At 36.2% G+C, this 21,206-nt stretch overlaps 3 protein-coding genes across 3 annotated transcripts; 1 reads left to right on the top strand and 2 right to left on the bottom strand.

The window, feature by feature from the left end:
- Positions 1–260: 260 nt before the first annotated feature.
- Positions 261–898, bottom strand: LOC116176039 (NADH dehydrogenase [ubiquinone] 1 beta subcomplex subunit 11, mitochondrial-like). Its single transcript, XM_031494476.1, has one exon. It carries the CDS (start codon positions 832–834, stop codon positions 397–399), a length of 438 nt encoding a protein of 145 aa, XP_031350336.1. The 5' UTR covers positions 835–898; the 3' UTR covers positions 261–396.
- A 281-nt stretch (positions 899–1,179) lies between these two features.
- LOC116176038 (coenzyme Q-binding protein COQ10 homolog B, mitochondrial) lies at positions 1,180–2,203 on the bottom strand. Its single transcript, XM_031494475.1, has 3 exons — positions 1,968–2,203; positions 1,811–1,915; positions 1,180–1,763 (listed from the first exon to the last, which is right to left on the bottom strand). Exons 1-3 carry the CDS (start codon positions 2,006–2,008, stop codon positions 1,310–1,312), a joined length of 600 nt encoding a protein of 199 aa, XP_031350335.1. The 5' UTR covers positions 2,009–2,203; the 3' UTR covers positions 1,180–1,309.
- Positions 2,204–4,515: 2,312 nt separating this feature from the next.
- LOC116176031 (histone acetyltransferase KAT7) lies at positions 4,516–20,341 on the top strand. Its single transcript, XM_031494466.1, has 5 exons — positions 4,516–4,790; positions 4,841–5,282; positions 6,701–8,148; positions 14,349–14,442; positions 19,779–20,341. The coding sequence occupies exons 1-5, from the start codon at positions 4,773–4,775 to the stop codon at positions 20,147–20,149; spliced, it is 2,373 nt and encodes a 790-aa protein (XP_031350326.1). The 5' UTR covers positions 4,516–4,772; the 3' UTR covers positions 20,150–20,341.
- Positions 20,342–21,206: the final 865 nt, after the last annotated feature.

Below are 21,206 nucleotides of genomic sequence, written 5' to 3' on the forward strand. Positions count from 1 at the left end.
GTCCCCCCTATTATCACCACTCATTTTTTTGCAGAATATGAAGCATAAAGCAAGTTAGTAATACATGGAAATGGTTTAAACAAAATAAATTAGAAACACAGTCTGCTAACAACAATAAGTATCTAATCTGGGAATAATTTATCACACCATAATTACGTTCTGAATTCCATAATCTCGAATTGGGTTGAAATATTAATAACACAAGATGTCTTCCCCAATCATGATTGGGGAAGACACCATAATTAATTCAAAGTATCAAGATTAGTTGACCGTTTCTTTGCTTTTTATTACACTCAATCATGATTTATGTACAATATGTTTGTAATTCTGTTCAAAAGCTAAATACATAGCAATTTTTATTTATTTAAACTAACATTTTATGTATAGTACAGACGTTTATATGATCACTTCTGTATTGCCTAGCTCTTCATCACTAGGTAGTATAACAAGAGATGGGTCTACCAAATTGGGATCAATTGGTTTTAAACCTTTAGCCTCGCGACGCCTTAACTCAAGAAAAGCCTCACGCTGAGCCCAATGCTTTAAATTAACATCAGGAGCGTACATAAAGCCGTAAGCTACTAAAACCAATCCTAGCGTGATACCGCCGAACATAGACAAATGCATCACGGTACGATCCCATTTCTCATCCTTGCTATCGAAGCCGTAACTAATCCAGTTGCTACTTATTTTTGCAAGTACCTCGGAAGACTTTTTTTCATCACTTACTAAAGCAGTTTCTTGCTTCGGTTTTGATGTTGAGACGTGCCTTATGCACAATATTCGTCTTGCGTGATTAATATTTAAAGTGAGTAAACGTTGTGATAAACTCATGTTCACAAAGAATTTTGCTTAAAATACCAAAAAAATTGAGGTTAGATGTACCAGTCTAGGTTACATCAGAGACATGGAGTGTCTCTGGGTTACATCATCGTTTGCTAAATAGCCCACGCCGTACGATACACTGCGCATGTCAGACATTTTTGAATTGTTGGCTTTTCAAAAAAGAACCTTCAACCTACAAATAACCTTCTTGTCTAAGCAAATAACCTACTGTCCAACTCCGCATCCCGACCCAATTATGACGTTACTTTTCACATGGGACAATGGATCGTACGGCGTGGACAATTTACTAAAATAAATCATTGTAGGATAACCACCACACTAGACAACAAAAAGTAACTAGATAGCAATTTTATTTAAATTATTAGGCATTTCCTTCTCTTAAGTAATTATGGCTAATTATCCAAAATGAGAAAATAAACTAGTATATGACATCAAAATAAATTAACTAAAATTTTCTATAGCGTCAACTTTTTGGTATACTCAATACATGGCTAGGTAATGTTTCTTGGCCGTAACGTCTTTTTGCTTCAACAAGGAACGCTCCCTCCATTTGTTGCACTAATTTATCGAAGAACATATGTGCTAAATTTGAATGAAGTACAGACCTAAACTCAAAATCTACAGAAAAATCAACAATCGAGGAGTATGGGTTACTTCTTAGCCCCGGACTAAATTTCCAATACGTTACTAAATAGTGAAACAACTTTCCATCTCTGCATACTGCTTTCGTGTAGTTAGGTCTATTCAATGTCACTTCAGATACATAACTTTCGACAATTGGAGGAAAACCAATTTCCAAGTACGCCCTAAGATTGGAGGAACTTCTAGATAGAACATCAGATTTCTTACAAAATGGAAGAAAGTACTTGTAGTTCTCAACGTCGGTGACGACATTATACATTTGTTCAGGAGAATACCTAGAAGTTGAACTCGTACCCATTATTAAAGAACACATTCTTACTACCCTACAAGCTTCCTTCCTTGATACTGCTTCTTTTTGGAGTAACCCAGAAATGATCGTTTTTGCATTGTTAACAAGTCTGAAGCATCTAATCTTCGTGAGAGAGTACTACAATAATCAATTGTGTATTCAACATAATCGTACATATAGTGATACTCACACGCACATTTCTGAAGCTTTTCTTACATTGCATAGATGCATTACCTTACAGCATTATTGTGATTTTGTGATTTGGTTATTGTGAAAGTTGGACGCATTTAACCTCATTTTTAGATTTGACGTATATGGCTGTGTCTTAAGAACATCCTCTCGTGGTGTGTTTTACCACAACCACTGTATATGTATTACACTTTGATTATATATGTACTATACTATAATCAAAGGTATTACATCTATACTGGTTTCTACTACAAGATTGCTAGATTTATTTCAGATGCAGAGTCTAGATAAGGGACGAAAAATCATTCAATTAACTTTCCTTTTCAAGTTAATTCGTGGTTCCGTTAACGACATCAATTTGCTGAGTCAAGTTAACTTTTTAGTATCAACTTATTTCAATCGTAGTAAATTTCTATTTCATATTCCTCCTTCGCGCACAAATATGATGTTTCATTCGCCATTGATTGCCATGTTACGCCTCTATAACAATGTTTCGTTGCATATCGACATATTTCTTGCTTCTCAATCTTCTTTTCTTCTTCTTCTTTTATTGATACTATGTAGTTATTATGAATTCATTGCCCATCATTATAATTTTTTTTAATAGTTTTTTTTTATAATTTTTTTTAAGTATATAATTATAAATTGTATCATCTGTAAATTATAAATACTTAAGTTAAGTTAAATAATGTCATTAATCAATTTTTTAAGTTCCATCACCTGCATTATGATTTCCATTACAATTATTAGTAATGATGTTATAATTTAGGTTTAGTTCTGTCTATCTGTTTTGTGAATGTATATTTACAAGTGAACTGCTTCTTTGTAATTGGGAACTTCCTGTACTGAAGCATGGAAATAAATAATAATAATAATAATAATAATAAAACCCCTGTGGGTTCGGGGATAGAATAGGCCCACTCTCGCCCTAGAGATCGTAAAAGGCGATCAATGGGCACTAAAGGTGACCAGTCCAACCACCTTTAGTACTTACCTACCCACTTTACTTTCCAACTCCCACGTCCATGTTCCCTACTTTCCTACATTATACACAACACGCAGGTGGATATTTGCTTACGCGAATATCTTGAAGAGTGACGCCTTCACGTGTTCCTAGTCACCCCATATTCTTATGAAAATGGAGTTTAAACAAAGCCTCGGAAAAATGCCGCTACCTGAGGAGCGTCAGGGCACGTCTGGAGCTATCGCTGGGCGTTGCAGCATGCGAGCCGATAGTGACGAGTTGGTGAACAGGCGGCCGCTCGTCGGGATACCCGAAACCTCTACAGCCGAAAGAAGACTACGAAGAGGACAACGACCACCTGAAGAGGACCGCCATGAAGAGACCTTTGTGCCTGCTTCTCAACCGCTTGTGGATGGGACCAGCGCAAAGGATACCTCCAAAAGACGTATGAAATGGGACGAAGGGATGAATCGCTTCATTTTCGGTACGTATCTGGAGATCACGAAGATGGAAACGGACAGGACAGCATACAGAGGTAAACTATATCACGCGTTCATTACACAATACCCACATTTAGCACACTTGACAGAACAACGCATTGCAGACCAACGTAGAGTTATCCTTAAAAATACACTCCTTACATTAGACACACAGGAACAAATCAGGCACGAAATTGAAGCACTACTCAACACAAACAACACACTCATCGTACAAGATAATACACCCGTTCTAAACAACACTGAAATACAGATATTTGCGACACCCCAGCAATCGATAGATACAAATAATCACATAAACCAAACACTCACATCCCTTCAAAAAGAATTTGACAATGCATTGTTAGAATTCTCAAACACTGACCCAACACAAAGAGCACGAATACCTAAACAAAGTCACACTACAAAATTACGCACACTCTCAAAAACACTAAATGATCACATTTTACCAAATTACATTAACGATAACACAAGCTTACATCAACTACACTTTGTTGTGTATTGCGGTGCGGTTGCAGTTTCTAGATGTAACGGTTCAAGTCACAACCCACTCGTATTCAACCGCAACGCAAAAACCTTAACAGAACTACAGGCTCACAACATACTAAAATATCTCCACCTAACCCACTCGTATTCAACCCAAACGCAAAGCCAAAGAAACATTTACACAATAAACTCCATTTTATAAAATTACAGGAATTATTATAATGATTTTTTTTGTTTTGTTTTGTTTTCCTCTTTCCTGATAGCGTTGGCTATTGTGCCCATCAATAGGTATGTTGGTAAGTACGAATTACATACTATCCCTAGATTTCCAATGTATGTACGTGTGTGATTTTTTTTTGACCCTACATAACTTCACCAGACACAGACACATACACTAATCGTTACTTGATTTTAATCCGTGCGATTAGTTAACCAGGCTAGACCTGAGTTCTCACTAGATACACCGACCATAATAATATATTAATTAAATAATTACACAAGAGAAACAAGACGCCATTAAAACTTATCGGTCCTCCGATTGACTTTCGGACAACGTTGCCAAACTTCTCAACAAGATAAACGACTGTGGTTTTACTATGGTCTGTGTCTCTACTACCTGTCTAAAATGCTACTCGATTTAAAAGAATTTTGAAGAAGTTTGGGCGTAAATTGACGTTGAATTACACCTACAATCTTAGGCCTTCAATATCAAATTGAACTTGAAACACTATTGTACTAGCAGCATGCAATGGCGGGAATGAAGTATTCCCGTCAGTGATACAATAATTTAAAATGGACGCCATGGAGTGATTGTAAACATAACACTGTAAACTAAACCACCAATGACCAAAATTCCAACATGACTTCTAAAAAAAGGGTAAGATTGCACATGATAAAAGGGGTGCCTTATTTGTAAGTGTCTTGTAGGTTGAAAACAGGTCTTCCACTGATTCGTCCACAGGTTCTTCGTTCGAAAGTTCCAGCAGTAGCTCAAGCAGTGGTTCCGATTCCTGCAGCACAAGTGATTCAGAAAGTTCGAGTTCTCAAGGAACACACAATCAACAAAATGTATCCGAACAAAAAAAGACAACGCCTATAATTAAAGCACAGAGAAAAAGTACAGAGACTACTGGAAAACAAAATACTAAAATAAAACCTAAACCTCAACCTACCAAACAAATAAAACAACCGCCAAAACCGAATATATATTCGTCTGATGATGATGATCAACCTCCAAAGCCTCAAATTGCAGCGAAAATAACACAAAAGCGAAAAAGCAATCCAAAACCAAAAACAAGTGCTACTGTTGCAGTAAAATCAACGCATACTGCAAGTAAACATCCGCCACCAAAACAAAAGCAGATGACAGGTAAATTCTTAGACCATATAGTACATGGACTGCTATTTGTAACTAAAATATGGTCAAGGACATCGCCTGGGTATGTGAGTTTCAGGGTAAACGAGTCTGTCCGAAGTTTTCCGATGAGACACGATTTGAGACTGTCAACCTATAAATTAACAAACGTCAAATAATTAATCGGCTAGATATCCCAAAAAAGGCAAACTTATACTTATTTGTGGACGTATAGCAAATAATGAAGAGTATTTAAAGCTTCCAGTATTACGCGGTTACTATAAATCTGCTCTTTACACGATCCGAGTGGTGTTCATACGACTTTAGTTTACCCTGAGATTCACATACCCACGACTACAGTGCCCTCTATCCGTGACCACCCATTTTGTATTGAAAGCATAGGGCGAATAGCAGTCCATGTACTATATGGTCTAAGGTTTCAGGGTAAACGAATCTGTCCGATTAGAAACGATTTGACACTGTCAACCTATAAATTAACAAACGTCAATTAATTAATCGCCTAGATATGCCAAAAAAGCAAACCTATTCTTATTTGTGGACGTGTAGAAGATAATCAAGGGTATTTAAAGCTTCCCATACTACTCGGTTGCTATGGAAGATGCTCTTTACGCGATTCGAGTGGTGTTTGAACGACTTTAGTTTACCCTGAGATTCACATACCCACGACTACAGTGCCCTCTATCCGTGACCATCCATGTTGTATTGAAAGCATAGGGCTAATAGCAGTCCATGTACTATATGGTCTAAGGGTAAATTACAAAAGTTTGATATCGTTGCAATTTTGCCTAGTGTTTTGTACATCATGTACCATTTTCAACCAACTACTGAAACGGCACAATTTTTTTTTAATGATAAAGGTTTAATGTAAAGTTTTCAAACTGGAATAGTAATATTAAGTGGTATTTTCTCGGTTATTTTGTTGTTAGATAAAAGTGAAACCAAACAATGCCCAGGCCACGACTGGAAATCATAATCTTTATTTTCTCCTATTAATGCACAAAGTTATGTTAAGTAAATTACAATTTTTGGAGAAGATACACTTATTCTAACTATAAGCGCCCCATGTTAATTAAAAATAAAAACAAGTTAAATAACTCAAAATACAGCAAGAGGTACATCTCTAACGAAGTGCTCTCGCTATTGTACAATATTACAACAAACAGATTTGCAATATTTTTTGGGGTTTTGATTATTTCTTCAAAATTGTAAATGCTCGTAATTGTAGGAGTAGCTACGTTAGCAATCGCAAACGACGGCTCTGTTACATTAGTATGTTAGTATGTTCACAGGTACGAAAACTTCATTGTAGAAACAACTGTGGTAGTTCTGTTACTTACTAGCATAAGTACCAGTCTACCAACACAATCTTCCATAAATTTTTGCTTCTTTACTATACATACTTCTTTTTTTAGGGAATCCCAGCCATAATGCCAAGTCAAACAAGGCAAGGAGTGTGAAAAGAGAAGACAGCAAGAAAAAGAGCATATTTTCCCCAGAGAATAGTTCCGAATCTGATAATAACACTGCTAAATTGAATGCAATTAAAGTACAAGCTAAGAACTCCAATCAAAAACCGAGAACAAAAGCCTCTCCGAGAACGGTGGCCAAATCAAAACAAGACAAGACAAAAGTAGTAGAAGCTAAACTTCCACCCAAAGTTAAACAACCAGTTAGCTCAGCAAGCTCAATATCAACTTCAACCGATAGCAGTAACACATCCGACAGTGACAGCAGCGCCAACTCTTCCGCCTCAAACAACCAAAACAAGATAACTAAAACTCCAACTCAAAAGAAACTAAACAAAGAAAGCAATTCGGAATCTGAAAATGAGCTGACTTCGAAACAAGTTACTAGAAAACTGACACGTTCGTCAAGCACCCGTAAATCCAAGCACGTATTGGGTAAAAATGTTTATTCCGATACCGATTCCGATACTGAGAGCACCAAGCGATCCCTCAGCCGCTCTCCCGTCAAGCGTGCGCCCGTTTCGAGCAAAGGAAAGACAAAAAATACAAAGAGAAACGAGGCCAAATCTCGCGCTAGCGAAATTATAATAATGGAGGAGCGTAAATGCCCGCTGGAAGACTGCGACAGTAACGGCCATTTGGGTGGTCGTCAAGATAAACATTTTACAATCGAAGCCTGCCTCACCTATCACAATGTTTCGCCCGCCGACACCAAGGAACATTACCTGGACAGGAAAAAACGCGAAGAAATGAGGAAGAAAATGTTCGAAAGCTGGAAGAAGATGCAGCGTGGGCAAGTAACATTGGAACAAAAGCAAAACACTCAAAAAATTAAGGAGATGCGCGCGAAGTTCAAATCGGAGAACATAGATGGCCCAACTAGTCTTGATAAAAATCGCGAGCCAAATTTGAATAATATTGTGCCGGATTACGATCTGAAGCTGTTTAGAGACGCTCAGGCGATAGCCAGTGAGAAGATTGAGGAGGATTTGAAATCGCTTCCTAACACAAAGGGGACTAAATACATCGAAATGGGCAAGTTTGAGATGGAGGTGTGGTATCAAAGCCCATATCCAGAGGACTACGCGCGGTTGCCCAAGCTGTACATATGCGAGTTCTGCCTCCGTTATATGAAGTCTCGTACGGTTTTATTAAGACACATAGTGAAGTGCGTGTGGAGACATCCTCCAGGTGAGGAAGTGTATCGTAAGGACAAGATTTCCGTGTGGGAAGTTGATGGGAAGCGTTACAAACAGTATTGTCAAAATTTATGTTTGCTAGCTAAGTTTTTCTTAGATCACAAAACTCTGTATTATGATGTTGAACCGTTTTTATTCTATGTAATGACGATGTCAGACAGTGAAGGATGCCACACTGTTGGCTATTTTAGTAAGGTAAGTAACACTAACAAGTTCCAAATATGTCTATTTTAGAAAACGAAACTCTAAATACGATTCTACCAATGGTTCTTTTACTCAAAAGTTTGATTAGTCAAATTTGAGTTTTTGCATGTCAAGAAATCAATTCATTGCGCTAGCAACTGCACATTAACATATTTCAAAACTTCCTCGTTTCGAAAATCATTAAGTACTTAGTGGTCGTAAAGAGGTATGGTAACTAAAACCGATTCTAGTCAAGATCTAGATCCCCGCAGTTCTATTTTCTATTTTAATCTTTAAAAAATCATGAACGTCCAAAAAAATCAAAAACCAATCAAATATCACACCCCTTGTTCAGAAGAATCCAAAGAATAAAAACAAGTTCAAAAAAATTGAAAGATTGAAGAGGCAGGTATATAACCTTCGTTTTTCACCGAAAATTGACTACTACAAAATTTGTCGGAAAAACTTTTTCTTATAAATTTTGGTGTGGATCGAGATTTCATCAGGGGATAAATGGCGCCACCGTCGATTTTTAGTTCATCGAGATTTCACCAGGGGCTTAAATGGCGCCACCGTCACTAAAAAGATATGCTCGTAGAAGACTCAATTTTCCATAAGATTCACTGACAATATACAGAGTGTCCCAGATCGAGTGGGAGTGCATAATTAATGTTGTTATTTTTTTTTTTTTTTTTTTGTATAGGTGGGGAAATGCACCTTATGCACACTCTGCAAGGAAATTCCAGAGTAGTGTGGGCTCTCCCGTTTGCTGGGATTACCCACTAAAACCCCACCTAAGGCTTCGGCTGCTGAGGCCATTTGCCTATCGCCCTATAGACAAAGATACAGACGTACAAGACGAAACAAGAACTAGGCAACATTTACGTACATACTAATATCACAGATTATCACAGTTCATTCAAAATTCCGATACTTCGTATGAATCTTAATATTCTTTGACAGCAATCCTGACTAGAAAAATTGGTTTCCCATATCACATTAATTTTAAAGAGATCGCGCTCGTTTTGGTACGCTGCACAGGTACAGAGTATGTGCTCAGGTGTTAAGTTGGTACCACATCTATTACACAAGGGTGGTACTTCACCCTTCAGCAAATAACTGTGCGTTAGAGCAGTGTGTCCCAACTGGAGCCGATACAGCTTTGTCGAGTGCAACCGTTCCACGTCTAGTAAAAATAGTGGCCCCCTCTTTTCAATGATGTATCGGTCCGCGTCCACTGCTCCTGCCAGCGCTCATACACACTTCGCTTCACAGCCACCTTCGTGAGGTCTACAATGTTACCGTCCTGCAAATGTAACTCCTCTATACATTGTCTTGCTCTTTCTCCTTGAGTTTTATATAAACGTGTAGGTCTTGTTCTATTAGTCGTTAAATTATAATTTGGATGTTTATCGTTCAGACGTACTTTCAGATAGTAGTTGATATAACTGCTTTCGACGAAGAGCAAGCGGTAATGTTGTTATTATTGAAGATAGAGATAAAGTTTAATGGGCAAAGGAGTGCAATTTTGTGTATTGCTGAAAATTCCATTCAGATAAGTTAAACATTCGAATCCGATTAAAAGTTATTTAAAAAAATTAGAAATCTGGCGAATTGTAAAAAAGTGCAAAAGTTATGAAACAAAATTTAATATGAAAGTTTTTCATTTCAATAAGTCAAAAAAAAATCATGTCAACCTGTAATTTAAGATAGGGGTTACAGATAATGAATGTCAACTTTTTTTTAATTAAATGCGCGCCATAATTGATTTTTACATGATTAATTAAAGAGAGTTTTGACAATTTAATAATTAATAATTCTTCTTCAGTCGATTATCGCTCTTCGTAAAAAATGAATAAACATGTTTTGGAAAATTCAAAATGTAACTTTTATTAATTTGCAGAATATTAAATTGTGAAATGGTTAATAAGGCGAAGATATAAATACCTAATTATCAAATTGAAAAAAAATTAATAACGTGATTAAAATGTGATGTTTATTGATTTTAATAGTACTATTTGATCAATCATAGATAATCTTACATCTTTGATAAATAAATAAACCTTTAATTGTGTAAAGACCTATTTACACTCATTTAACAACAGAAAGTCAATACTCATAATAATCTTGAAAATATTGGTATAGTTTGTGCTGTCGAAATGAAAAGCTTCCATATTTTCTAAATGAGTCGATTAACATACAAAATTGCAAAGCTGTGTCCATTTAAAGTTAATTCTTATCCTCAACGGTATCAAAGTTACCTATGCTTACGCAGTCCCACTCGATCTGAGACACCGTGTACTCTTAAACTGAATCCTGACCTAACACAAGAGAGTCTTTATTATGTTTTATGAAAATTACCGCACGATATAAATAAAAGTGTTGTTTCTAAAGAAATTCTTCGTAAAATTGGAATTACCTTTCGTTTGTGTATGAATAGAAGGTTAGTTTTAGTAATGGTATAATAAAAAGTTTTAGTCTTAGTATTATGCTAATTGGAGCTCGCCATGACTACCAACAAATAAACTTTATGTACTGAAATTAATACATTATAAAGTTTTCTTCAAAGGTTTACGTAAATTTTCGTGCAATGTCGATGTCGTACCTACACTGTGTATAGATATCTAGGTACCTATTCTTAATATATGAAGGTAAACTATTAATCGGGATATTCAATAGTGCCGATTTTCCACCGATGATTGCAGGGAGACTCTGACGCATTTAAAACTACCTATAGAAAAACTGCCCAGAAATTTCATTGCGATACTAGAAACTATAAGAACGGGATATTGAAGGGTAGGTCAATCACATTGGTTTCGGGATGGAACAGATGATTTGGGCGTCTGTAACGTCGCGACGCGTCAGGTCGTCGACCCCCTCCTGTCGTCTCGCCAAAGCAGGTGGGGTGTTTTATACATATACAGCAGCAGTCGGTTCTTCCACCCGTCTTTACATTACAATACGATTTTGCAATAAAGTAACGCATTTAGAAGTTACGCAAATTTAATACGCAATCTCATCCCACACGACCTTCTATCCGTCGGCGGGCAACTCCGTAAGTACATAAGTTGCCTAATTGACCATAAGAAAATAATTAAACAAATCCGCCTTTGATTTATATACGGCGTTTCGACCTAAAAAAAAATATACCGCACTGCAGCATCCGTCTGCATTATCATTAGGAATTTAGTTTCTATTGATTTCTACGCCATCCTTATCGTAGATGCTTTCGGTACGTCCTGATAATCACATTCTTTTTCGTGTTATTCATTGATGGACTCCTACATTCTCTCAAAATAGGGGAACCGGTCACTCAATATAGAATTTCCCTGAGGGTATTTTTGTTTACTGACTTTTACTAAATTAGGCAGATTCGCAATTCGGAAAACCGTCCCATTTTACCGAGAAATTTTTATTTTCGTGAAACGGGAGATGGGATGGGGCGGCGCGGCAGGTGTGTTGGATCAGTAAATTGATACGTGCAAGGAGGTCGTAAAAATGTTGAAAAATTAGTAGTTTGCTCTCCTTTGAAAACATTCGGCGTAAGTTTACGATTCCATTTTCCTTTGGTGGGTACAGAGAGAACAATATAAAATTTCTTGAAACTCGTTTTATGATCCAGACTGTCGAGAATGTTTTTCATGGTTCGGAATTTTAATTTGTTTTAAATTAGAGAAAGACGTTTCCAGTTGACTGTAACGTCCCCGTTCAAAATGTGGGTTGCAATTTTTGCAAATTCGACCATTACAAATTAACTGTGGCCTAAATTTAAGAGGGGAAAAGCTATCTTCGACTTGCCTCTTAGTTCTTTTTTCTTGGACCGCAGGTGAATTTAATTGATCGTTTGTTCTCTTAGTGGGACGATCTATAAAAAGATCTGCCCCTCGCAGAGTAGGTATTTTATTTATTTTTGCCTTACCTAGGAAGTATAGAACCTATAAATCATTCCTTCTTAACGGTACCTATTATTTTCTTTAATACGTTTGATGTGCATGCGGCTTTTCTAAGAACCTCGATAAAGATGGTGACGTAAATCGGCGTCATATCCCGTTCATGATTCATATAAAACTATTGGAGCCATTCCTATAATTAGTACGTCGCCCAATTTTTACCTTCTTTGTTCGCTGCCAACGATGATAACTTAATTTTAATTATTGTATGTCGCTTCAGTGTGGCTGCACTGTTTATTTTTATACCAGTCCTATCCTATCAGTCCTAAAATATTCTTCCATAAACCGAACTACAAATGTAAATAAAACCGCAACAGCAGGAAATAAGTAGTGATCATAACGTTGAATGCCTTTGTTATACAATGGTTATAATAGCGCACTGCAAGGCTGATTACTTTCTGCTACGTAGTATTTCAATTATTCAAAACCAATAGGTATACTTAGGTTAAGACATTAAAATTTTAAAAAGAAAATGTATAGTATCCATTGAATTAAGAAGCTAGAAGAAATTCCAATTCGCTTCTTTGGGTACCTAGCTAATGTATCTCTGTGAACACGTCAACCATTTTAACTTATTATCGCAGGAACAAAGGAAGGAATTTTTATCGATAAAACTGAATACCGAACAAGCCGCGAGATCGAACTTTTTGAACCGATAGCTCAGATAGCTGAAAAACAATAGCGACCTTTCTTATATCCTCAAAGAACAGTGTACCAATTTTCAAAGCGATCCAACGTTTCTAAAGAAAGTACACGGATAGACAGACACAGACAGCAATACAAAATTATAAACCAGGCATGGGCAACGGCCTGATCCGGCCCGCCGCCGCCGATAAGTTCTGTCCGGCCCGCTAACATAATTCATAGTTAATACTTCATACGGCCCGCCAAATTCGAATTAATTAATTAATTATGATTGTTACACGTGCATCATCTAGTGGACGCAATCCGAAGCTTCCAAGCTGTTTAAAAGCCTCTTTGAGGATGCATTTCTTTTTTCACAGTCCAGGTATTTTCCTGAATTTTCGTCGCCATATATACTGGACGGGACAATAAAACGACACGTGTTTAGGGATTCAGCAACATTTATTTATTTATTTTTGTCACATTGATAGGCGGCCGTTTTACTTTATCATTATGGACTAGGCCATAATATTGCAAATTATGGCCACTAATTGCGACTGTAATCACCGTATTATCAAGCAGTCGTACATAAAATTTCTTATTCATTGGTTAATATGTTGTTATTATTATTACAGTTTGTTAAAGATGTGAATATCTACAGTAAAATATAAAGGCCGAGAGGATAGAAATGGATATGCACTTACCTAAGTCAAATAAAGGTAATGATTAAATACTTACCTGAACCGCTAACAGCCCTAGGAGCTGATGCGGTTGGTATAATATATAAATAATAATACATATGTATGCTTACAGGAAACTTTTATTTGCATTCGTCACAAATTACAATATAAATATTAAACAAAAAAACTTAAAATTTGAAATTTAAACATTCTAAGTTACTGAACGAATAATTTAAAAGAAGTCTAAATGTTGCATCGACTCTGGGAGATAATAATAATAGCCATTTATTGAGTTGCACAAAACAGAATGGTTAAAGTTAATATACATTTACACTTATACTTGTGTGATGGTTGCAGAACTTTATCGCACCTCTTGTGCAGTAATCATGAATGTTGATTGGCAGGTGTACTTAAAATGTTAATTGTTGCGTGACAGAGATAACTTAATATAAAAATACACGGTAAAATATCACTCCTCTCAAAAGATTCATCCTTACAATATTTTATATTTCAAGAGTAGTAAATATTATACGTCATCTTTTTTTGTGATCAAAATGCCCAACTCCTATCATTTCGATTTGGGTGCAAAAAAAGGGTCAGGAACGTTAAATATATCAATTAAAAACAGAAGTTTACAATTGAGTACATATTTCGTTGGTGTCGGTGACGATTTTCATTAACAAGAGATAACAAAAGTAAACAAAAAATTCGAATTTTTTCAATTGCACTAACGTGGACCAATTGTTTTTTGATATGTTAACTGCCTACATGCACAATGAATGTTAATCGCCCTTGTAAGTAAAAAAAAACTACAGAAAATTTTATTAAATTAAAAAATGATAACAATAAATTACAAAAGATATTCAATTCTTAACCAAGTATAGGTATGCTTACTTAATTGTGCACATTTCTAGACATATTACATATATAATAATTAATAATATACACTTTGTTCCAGGAAAAAAATTCTTTTCTCAACTACAACGTTTCGTGTATTTTAACTTTGCCTCCGTACCAACGCCAGGGATACGGTAGACTGCTAATCGATTTCAGTAAGTAAAATTGATTTGTTATTAATTAGCCTTTGATATTAGTATTGATACACTAGAAATATTCGACGATTAATTGGATTGTATTAAAAACGGTCACATTAGAATGGAACAATTATTTGTGAAATCCTCTCGGAAATCCCCTAACTACATATTGCTGCTATTTCGTCTGGCAGCACGAAATTTTGGGATTCATAACTAGAATGGAAAAGGGCGGTTTCCTATTTCCATGTGATTAATGTTCATAATTTAAATTTTGTTTTGTGTCGTTGGTTAATTATTGAAACAGAAATTATTGTCATACGAGAAAGGGGTCAAGGTTGTTTTTATTTACATTTTTTTAATCGAATTTTTAATTTTATTTAACGTAGATTTCCCAGAATTTATATCGCTTTTATCCTGTTATCAATGTAAACGTTTAATTTAATTGACAGGTGGATGTTATTTATCGCCTTTTCTTTGTATTTAAAAGAAAGAAAGTTCTATTTTTCCTAGTATTTTAAGTTTTGTGTGATCTCTTAATGTCGGTTAAAAATTTATTATAAAATTAATTTCTACCTCTAGTTTAACGTACGTTAGGGGGGAAATTTTCTGTTGTCAACTGCCTATCATTGGTTGTTATAATTTGTAATTTTGGAAAAAGGGTTTCCACCTTAAATAGAACGGACTGAGAAGAGGAAGGGCTTTTTGCCAAGTTCAGAGCGGAACTACGTTTGTTTAAAATTTGAAATCAGCGTATTGATTGCGAGTTTGAGAGCAGATCCACGTTTGAAGTTTTGTTTTGGAGTCTTGAAGTTTTATCGTCAGTTTTGTTGCCAGTCAGGGCCGTTATTACTTCACATTGAAGAAATTTTTTTGTTTCGTGCGAGTTACCGCCGTAGTTTGTTTTGTGTAGAAGCCAACCAGCATTGGAAGTTAGAAGAGGTTTCGTTATACCTACGTAGCAACAAGCCGAGTTCGCGGCAAGTTTGTGTTGCGGCATTTTTCGAGGCATTTTTGGAAATTTGGGCCTTCAATAAAGTGCGTCCATAAGGTGTGGTCGCCGCCGACTTAAGTACGGTTTTGAAAAACGGAAAATTATGGGTAATAGTATGAACAGATGCATTATTTTTTCCTCTGAAAAAAACATATTTAGACTTTTGCTCTAAAATAATTAGGGGAGCGAATAATTGACTATAAACAAATTACCATTGAAATCCCTATGCTGTGTCGGGCTAGGCACCAATAATAAAAAATTTCGGTTCCCTGACGCTATGTTTATGTTCATAAATATTTAAACAGTTGAGAATATTTCTTTCGGTTCAAAAATCAATGTTATTTCTATCTGTCACTGACATTTCTTTAAATTTGCGGATAGATAGAGGTGGAATGTGTACCTACATTTCAAAAGCAAATTTGGGTTAGACGAGGATATGAAATACGAAAAACGTAGGTTAAAGATTGTGCGTGTCGATAAGAGATGGACCCGCCATTAAAATTAATAAGCGTTCTGGTGAATTACCGTCAAATATCAACATTTAAAGTTTAATTAATTATGTACGTAATATTTTATTTTTAATTGATGGCGGCTAAAGCGCAAGTAATCAAAAATTTTAAACTTTTTGTATTTCCTGCGAAGACAGTAGTATTTGTATGGGAGCGGGAATTTTGTAAGGAGGCTTTCGCAGTTAATCCAGACGTATTACGGAGAAGTTTTCAATGCCAGTTTGATTCATATTCATATTGCGTCCATGATACAAGTTTTTGAGGGATATGTGTGGGGGGCAGAAGAGGGTAGATTTAATTTGCACCGTTGCGTATACGCAGTGTTTACAGGTGGCATAGTGGGGTAATTTTGAAAGGGATGTTCACCCCAGTAGTTACGGTAGGTCAGGCAGCAGACGGATCCATACGCAGCAGCAGCACCAGCAGGAGCAACTGAGGACTATGACCCGGCGAGACGAGCTGGGGTGGGCCCCCGCGCTAGGCTGGTGCAAAAGGGCCGTTTCCAAGCTTGAATAATACCATTTCATTGCTTTTATTTTCACTTTCCGCTTACATCGAAGCGAACTTGAAAAAGACCGATTTTAATCTTAGGAGAAGATGGTTTAGTTAATTGAATTAGAATTTCTTACTGCGTTCATTCGTGATCGCCATCGTCAAAGTTTATTTTAAGTAGGCAATAAAAACGATTTAATTGTAATTGTGTACAAGTTTGAGTGCGGAATTGCAATTTAGTCGAGCACACAACGGATTGATGACCCCATGTACACCATTTGCAATTAGTGTCCAACTGGTTGAGTGGTTGGGCGCAATCGTTCTTACCCGTGGCGAAACGGTTTCAGTTGCAAGCTTGCATCATTATAGGCTTAGGTTCAAGTTGTTCGATTTCTGATTGGATGACAAGACTTATATGTAGTCTAAAACCAGTTGCGCACGTGTGGGGATAGAAGTTGCATTCTATTGGCAAAAGGGCAAACGGGTTGCAAAGATATTATTTTAATTTTTTTTTCCAATTCAATTTTTAATATCAACACAGTCAACTAAGGGAGAACCTCTTCTAAAAGGAAAGCAGCCTCAATTAAATAATAACAGCTCTTATACAGAAAAACTTTGCAATTATGGTTTAAGCTGCAAATGTCAGTTTTTACATAATAATTAAAAGATGTCAAAAACGTCTAATTTTAGGTATAGGACATTACGCCTAAAATTTATATAGAATTTTACGTAGAATCTAAAAAAGATACAACCTATAGGGTGTTCCATTGCCATCAACTTCCGACATAACCCGAAGAAATTTTGAAAATATTCCGAGGTCTTTTCGTGAGACGCTGTTGATCAGTGCATTCCAAACTGGGGGACGCAGCTCGTTGAGGGGGCGCAAAGCGCTGTTAAGGGAGGGGGCGAGATCTCTGAAATGTTTGAAGTAAATATTTACCTTTGAAATACATATATTAATGTTATCTCGAATTTTATGTAAAATTATATTTGAATAATTCAAACACAAATAAGGAGGTATCTACAATTCGCATTTTAATGCAATTCAGTGTGATGAAAGCGCCGATGTTCACAATGTTGCCAGCTGATATAGTGTATGTGAGATTTATGATGGTGCTATAAGGAAGAGATCATTTTCTCGAATGAACTAAAAACGACCTCAAAAGCCATTGAAGTTATGGCTGCAATATCCAAGTTGATTGAAAAACATAATATTTTATAGATCATAAAAATTTTAGTTTATCGTATTAGAAAGCTAAGAAAAAATCACTAAGGGTTTGTTCAAATTATTTTTTGATAATCCAACGCCAGCGCATTCTCGAAAATGACATTTTTCGGTTTTTCGGCCATAACTTCACTATTTGTAGACCTACAAAACACTTTGAAAGGGAAAATTAATCACCATGAAATTCTACATAACTTTCCCCATTTAAGGGGCTTTGTATCTCTTATGATTTAGTTCCTATAGTAAAAATGAAAAAAAAAACTCAATAATTAATTATAATAATTGTTTTAATAAATATATTTTTTGTAGTAAAAGCAGTTTTTATTTTTCAATCCAGGGAGGGGGACGTGAGCAATTTTAGTTTTCAGAAAGGGGGCGCCATGGAAAGAAGTGTCAGAAGCACTGTAAATCTTACTTTCCCCAACCAAGTTAAATCAAACATGCCCTTTTATTGTGTAATTTTTGTACAATTGGGTGACGGAATTTTACTCTTTCCTTTGGACTGTGAGGGAACATGCTATGGAACCTAGCCGTGAGGCGGAAGTTGCGAATCCTTCAGGACGAAATGATAGAGACTCGCACACGTGAGTTGTTGATGTATTGTAGCAACAACAAAATTAAATTTTACGAATAAAATTTTGAATACGTCATAAGTAAGTTTAATTAACGGCACACTGAAATTTGATACGGATTCATGGGACATTGGCGATTTATATGAGGCTCTTAATTAACCGTAGCGAGGAAAACCCAAAAAGCAGTTGCCATTTATCGTTCATGTTCAAAATGTTTTTTAAGAATTCCTTTCGGCTAGGCCGATCAGGCGTAGGTATAGATTTCGATAAAAGTGCCGGCATGCTGTTCCAATGTGGCGTAATTGGCTGATTCACGAACTTGACAGAGATATTTATGAGTTGGAGTTGGATCTTGATCAAAATATGTCAAAATTGTTATTTATGCACCAAGATAGTTGGGAAAAAGGCCAAGAGCATCTCAATGACCAAAACATGAATATGATCGATTTTTGGCGACCACATGAATGTTGATCAAAACATGCCAAAATCGTTATTTATGCACCAAGAACGTTGGGAAAAAGACCAAGAGCATTCTCAATGCCTAAGACATGAATTTGGTGTATTTTTTTAGTATCAATTGATTTTATTTAAATACTTATTATATAAAATATTCCGAACATTTAAAAAAGGTTTAAAGATTTAAGAGAGAAAGAAAATTTTCAATTGTAAGATTAAAATAAATTATCGTTAAAAGCGAGATTAAAAGTGATTGTAATACCGAGGATCCTCCGATATTTCGTTGTATTGGTTTATTCAACCTGATTTCTGCGACTTTCCAGTAGCGAGATCTCGTCCCTCACACTGCGGCCTGCTGTGTAATTGGCGTTTTCGACCATTTTGAACACACTTCGTATCTAGACATGATCTAGACTGTGATTTTGACAATTGCAGTCAGCGATTAACGAAATCGATTTAGACAAAACACACAAAAAAACCAGCCACTGTCGGTTACAAAAAATATTAATATTTGATTGTGTAGTAAACTTTGATGTATAATTAATTAATAGTTTCAATTTCGACTACTTCTGAGAAAGGGGTTAGTTACATTTTTCATTCAGTCTTTCCGTTACCACCCATTTTATACACGCGAACCTGAAATTGTAACATTAAGGTTTATTTAGTTGTACAATTACTAAATTTGAAACGAATTTTCACCTCGCTATAATTAATTAATGGATATTAAGGAGAGACTTGCACCTCCCATCCCATGTAGGGGAAAAAGGGAGAAGTTTGCGTTTTCAAAGGTACAATACCACCTTTCTGTATAGTTTTAGTTTAATTGACAGGACTTTGTCTAAGCTATCCGAAATGCATATTCGATGATATCAGGGCGTGGCGTCGATTTTTACGTCACTCATTGACGCCACCGCGACGCGTATACGAGCCACATACCGGCGCCAGACGTTACTATCGACCGCCGAGGTCAACATGCCTCTTCCCCTATCTTTTACCACCTCACCTCCTCGCGACGCTCCCGTAAATTCGCGAATTGAGAGAGAGAGAAAGGATTAAGCGAAATAATTACCAGATGCGCATTTTATGAATGAGTTTTTCCTTTTTTACAGGTTATCTACTAACAAGAGTCGAAGGTAAAATCGGGTCACCCGAAAAGCCCCTAAGCGACTTGGGATTAATATCGTACCGATCGTATTGGAAAGATGTACTTTTAGGATACTTGTGCTCTCGGGCAGGTACCACCCTCTCCGTTAAAGATATCAGTCAAGAAATGGCAATTCACTCCTACGACATTGTCTCGACTCTTCAAGCTTTGGGTATGATGAAGTACTGGAAGGGTAAACACATTATTCTAAAGAAACAGGATGTCCTCGATGAATACGTCGAACGAGTTAAGCGAAGAGGTTCGCTACTAAAAGAAGTCGACCCCTCGTGTTTGAGATGGAAACCGTTTGTTCCCCCACAACCTGTGCCTGTATAGAATTAATTGTATTTGTTGCTGTATGTATTAATATTTATTGTAAATAATTTTAATCTTGCTTGGTAGGGTTTTATCAAGGCAATGCAGTGCGGGTAGTTTTGGATCAATGGTTAAACTACTGCATTGTAGCAATTTTAATACTCTTGTTCTTTTTTACTTGATGTAATTATTAAACATTTATGACCGCCGAAATTTTCTTGCTTTAATTTGTTGCTGACGGAAATATCGATACATATTCAGATAAAGTGACGAATTTAGAGTCCCCCTCTGTAGCTGTAAGCAAGGTGGTATACAAAAATACGATATAAGTAATATGGGCTTACTACTCCATGTAGTGCGCTAATGTAGTATATTCCAAGATATTAAAATATCTAATCCCCCGCCCTCCCTTCTTCATAATTCGATGTGAAGGAAATAAGTAAGTTGCTGTCTCTAGTATTTATTAAGGATTGAACATTCATGTGGGTTAAGGAACGACTATGCAATACCGTCGTTTCAGTATAAAAAACGTTAATTGGTGGGAGGGAGGGAGGGATGCATGCGTTCACTTAGCCCCCAATTTCAGAAATATTTTTAAAAGCAATAAGGCACAAACTGTGAGCACAAATGCACGATTGAGGCGCATTATATACATTCCATACATTGATCAGTCCTTCCCAAAAGGCTATAGCTATGTTCGCGCATGCCCACATTTAATTTATGTTATATGATATGCAATATGTTTGCCTTTACTAGATGTATATGTGGTTAAAATTTCAACAAAATACATATATTAATAAATAAGTTGATATTGAATCGTCAAAATTTTTCTTGACTATAAGCCACCGATTTCAAAAAGAACGAACTAAATAAGTATATTGAACACTGTAGGAGTAGTTAAGGCCTTGAACGGACGGACAGAAAAAGTGGATGCAATAAACGCACCCAACTTCGTTGGAAAATTCGCTACACTTTTGTTAATTAGATTTAGTTGTTACCGTTGTCTATTGTTTAAATAAGTCAATATAAATTACGGCGCTTCTTCCAATTCATTATATTAGAGCAATGTAGTAGGAAA

This window comes from Photinus pyralis, unplaced genomic scaffold, assembly GCF_008802855.1.
Source record: "Photinus pyralis isolate 1611_PpyrPB1 unplaced genomic scaffold, Ppyr1.3 Ppyr1.4_LG7, whole genome shotgun sequence".
In the NCBI taxonomy this organism is placed as follows: Eukaryota; Metazoa; Arthropoda; class Insecta; order Coleoptera; family Lampyridae; genus Photinus; species Photinus pyralis.

Bases quoted from the DNA above. Each gene is read 5' to 3' on its own strand.
- LOC116176038 (XM_031494475.1), bottom strand. From the start codon at position 2,008: ATGCATCTATGCAATGTAAGAAAAGCTTCAGAAATGTGCGT. The intron at 1,916-1,967 runs GTGAGTATCACT...TGATTATTGTAG, and splicing joins AAAGCTTCAGAAATGTGCGT to TACTCTCTCACGAAGATTAG. The intron at 1,764-1,810 runs GTAGTAAGAATG...TTCAACTTCTAG, and splicing joins CAAGGAAGGAAGCTTGTAGG to GTATTCTCCTGAACAAATGT.
- LOC116176039 (XM_031494476.1), bottom strand. From the start codon at position 834: ATGAGTTTATCACAACGTTTACTCACTTTAAATATTAATCACGCAAGA.
- LOC116176031 (XM_031494466.1), top strand. The intron at 8,149-14,348 runs GTAAGTAACACT...ACTTTGTTCCAG, and splicing joins CTGTTGGCTATTTTAGTAAG to GAAAAAAATTCTTTTCTCAA. The intron at 14,443-19,778 runs GTAAGTAAAATT...CCTTTTTTACAG, and splicing joins TAGACTGCTAATCGATTTCA to GTTATCTACTAACAAGAGTC.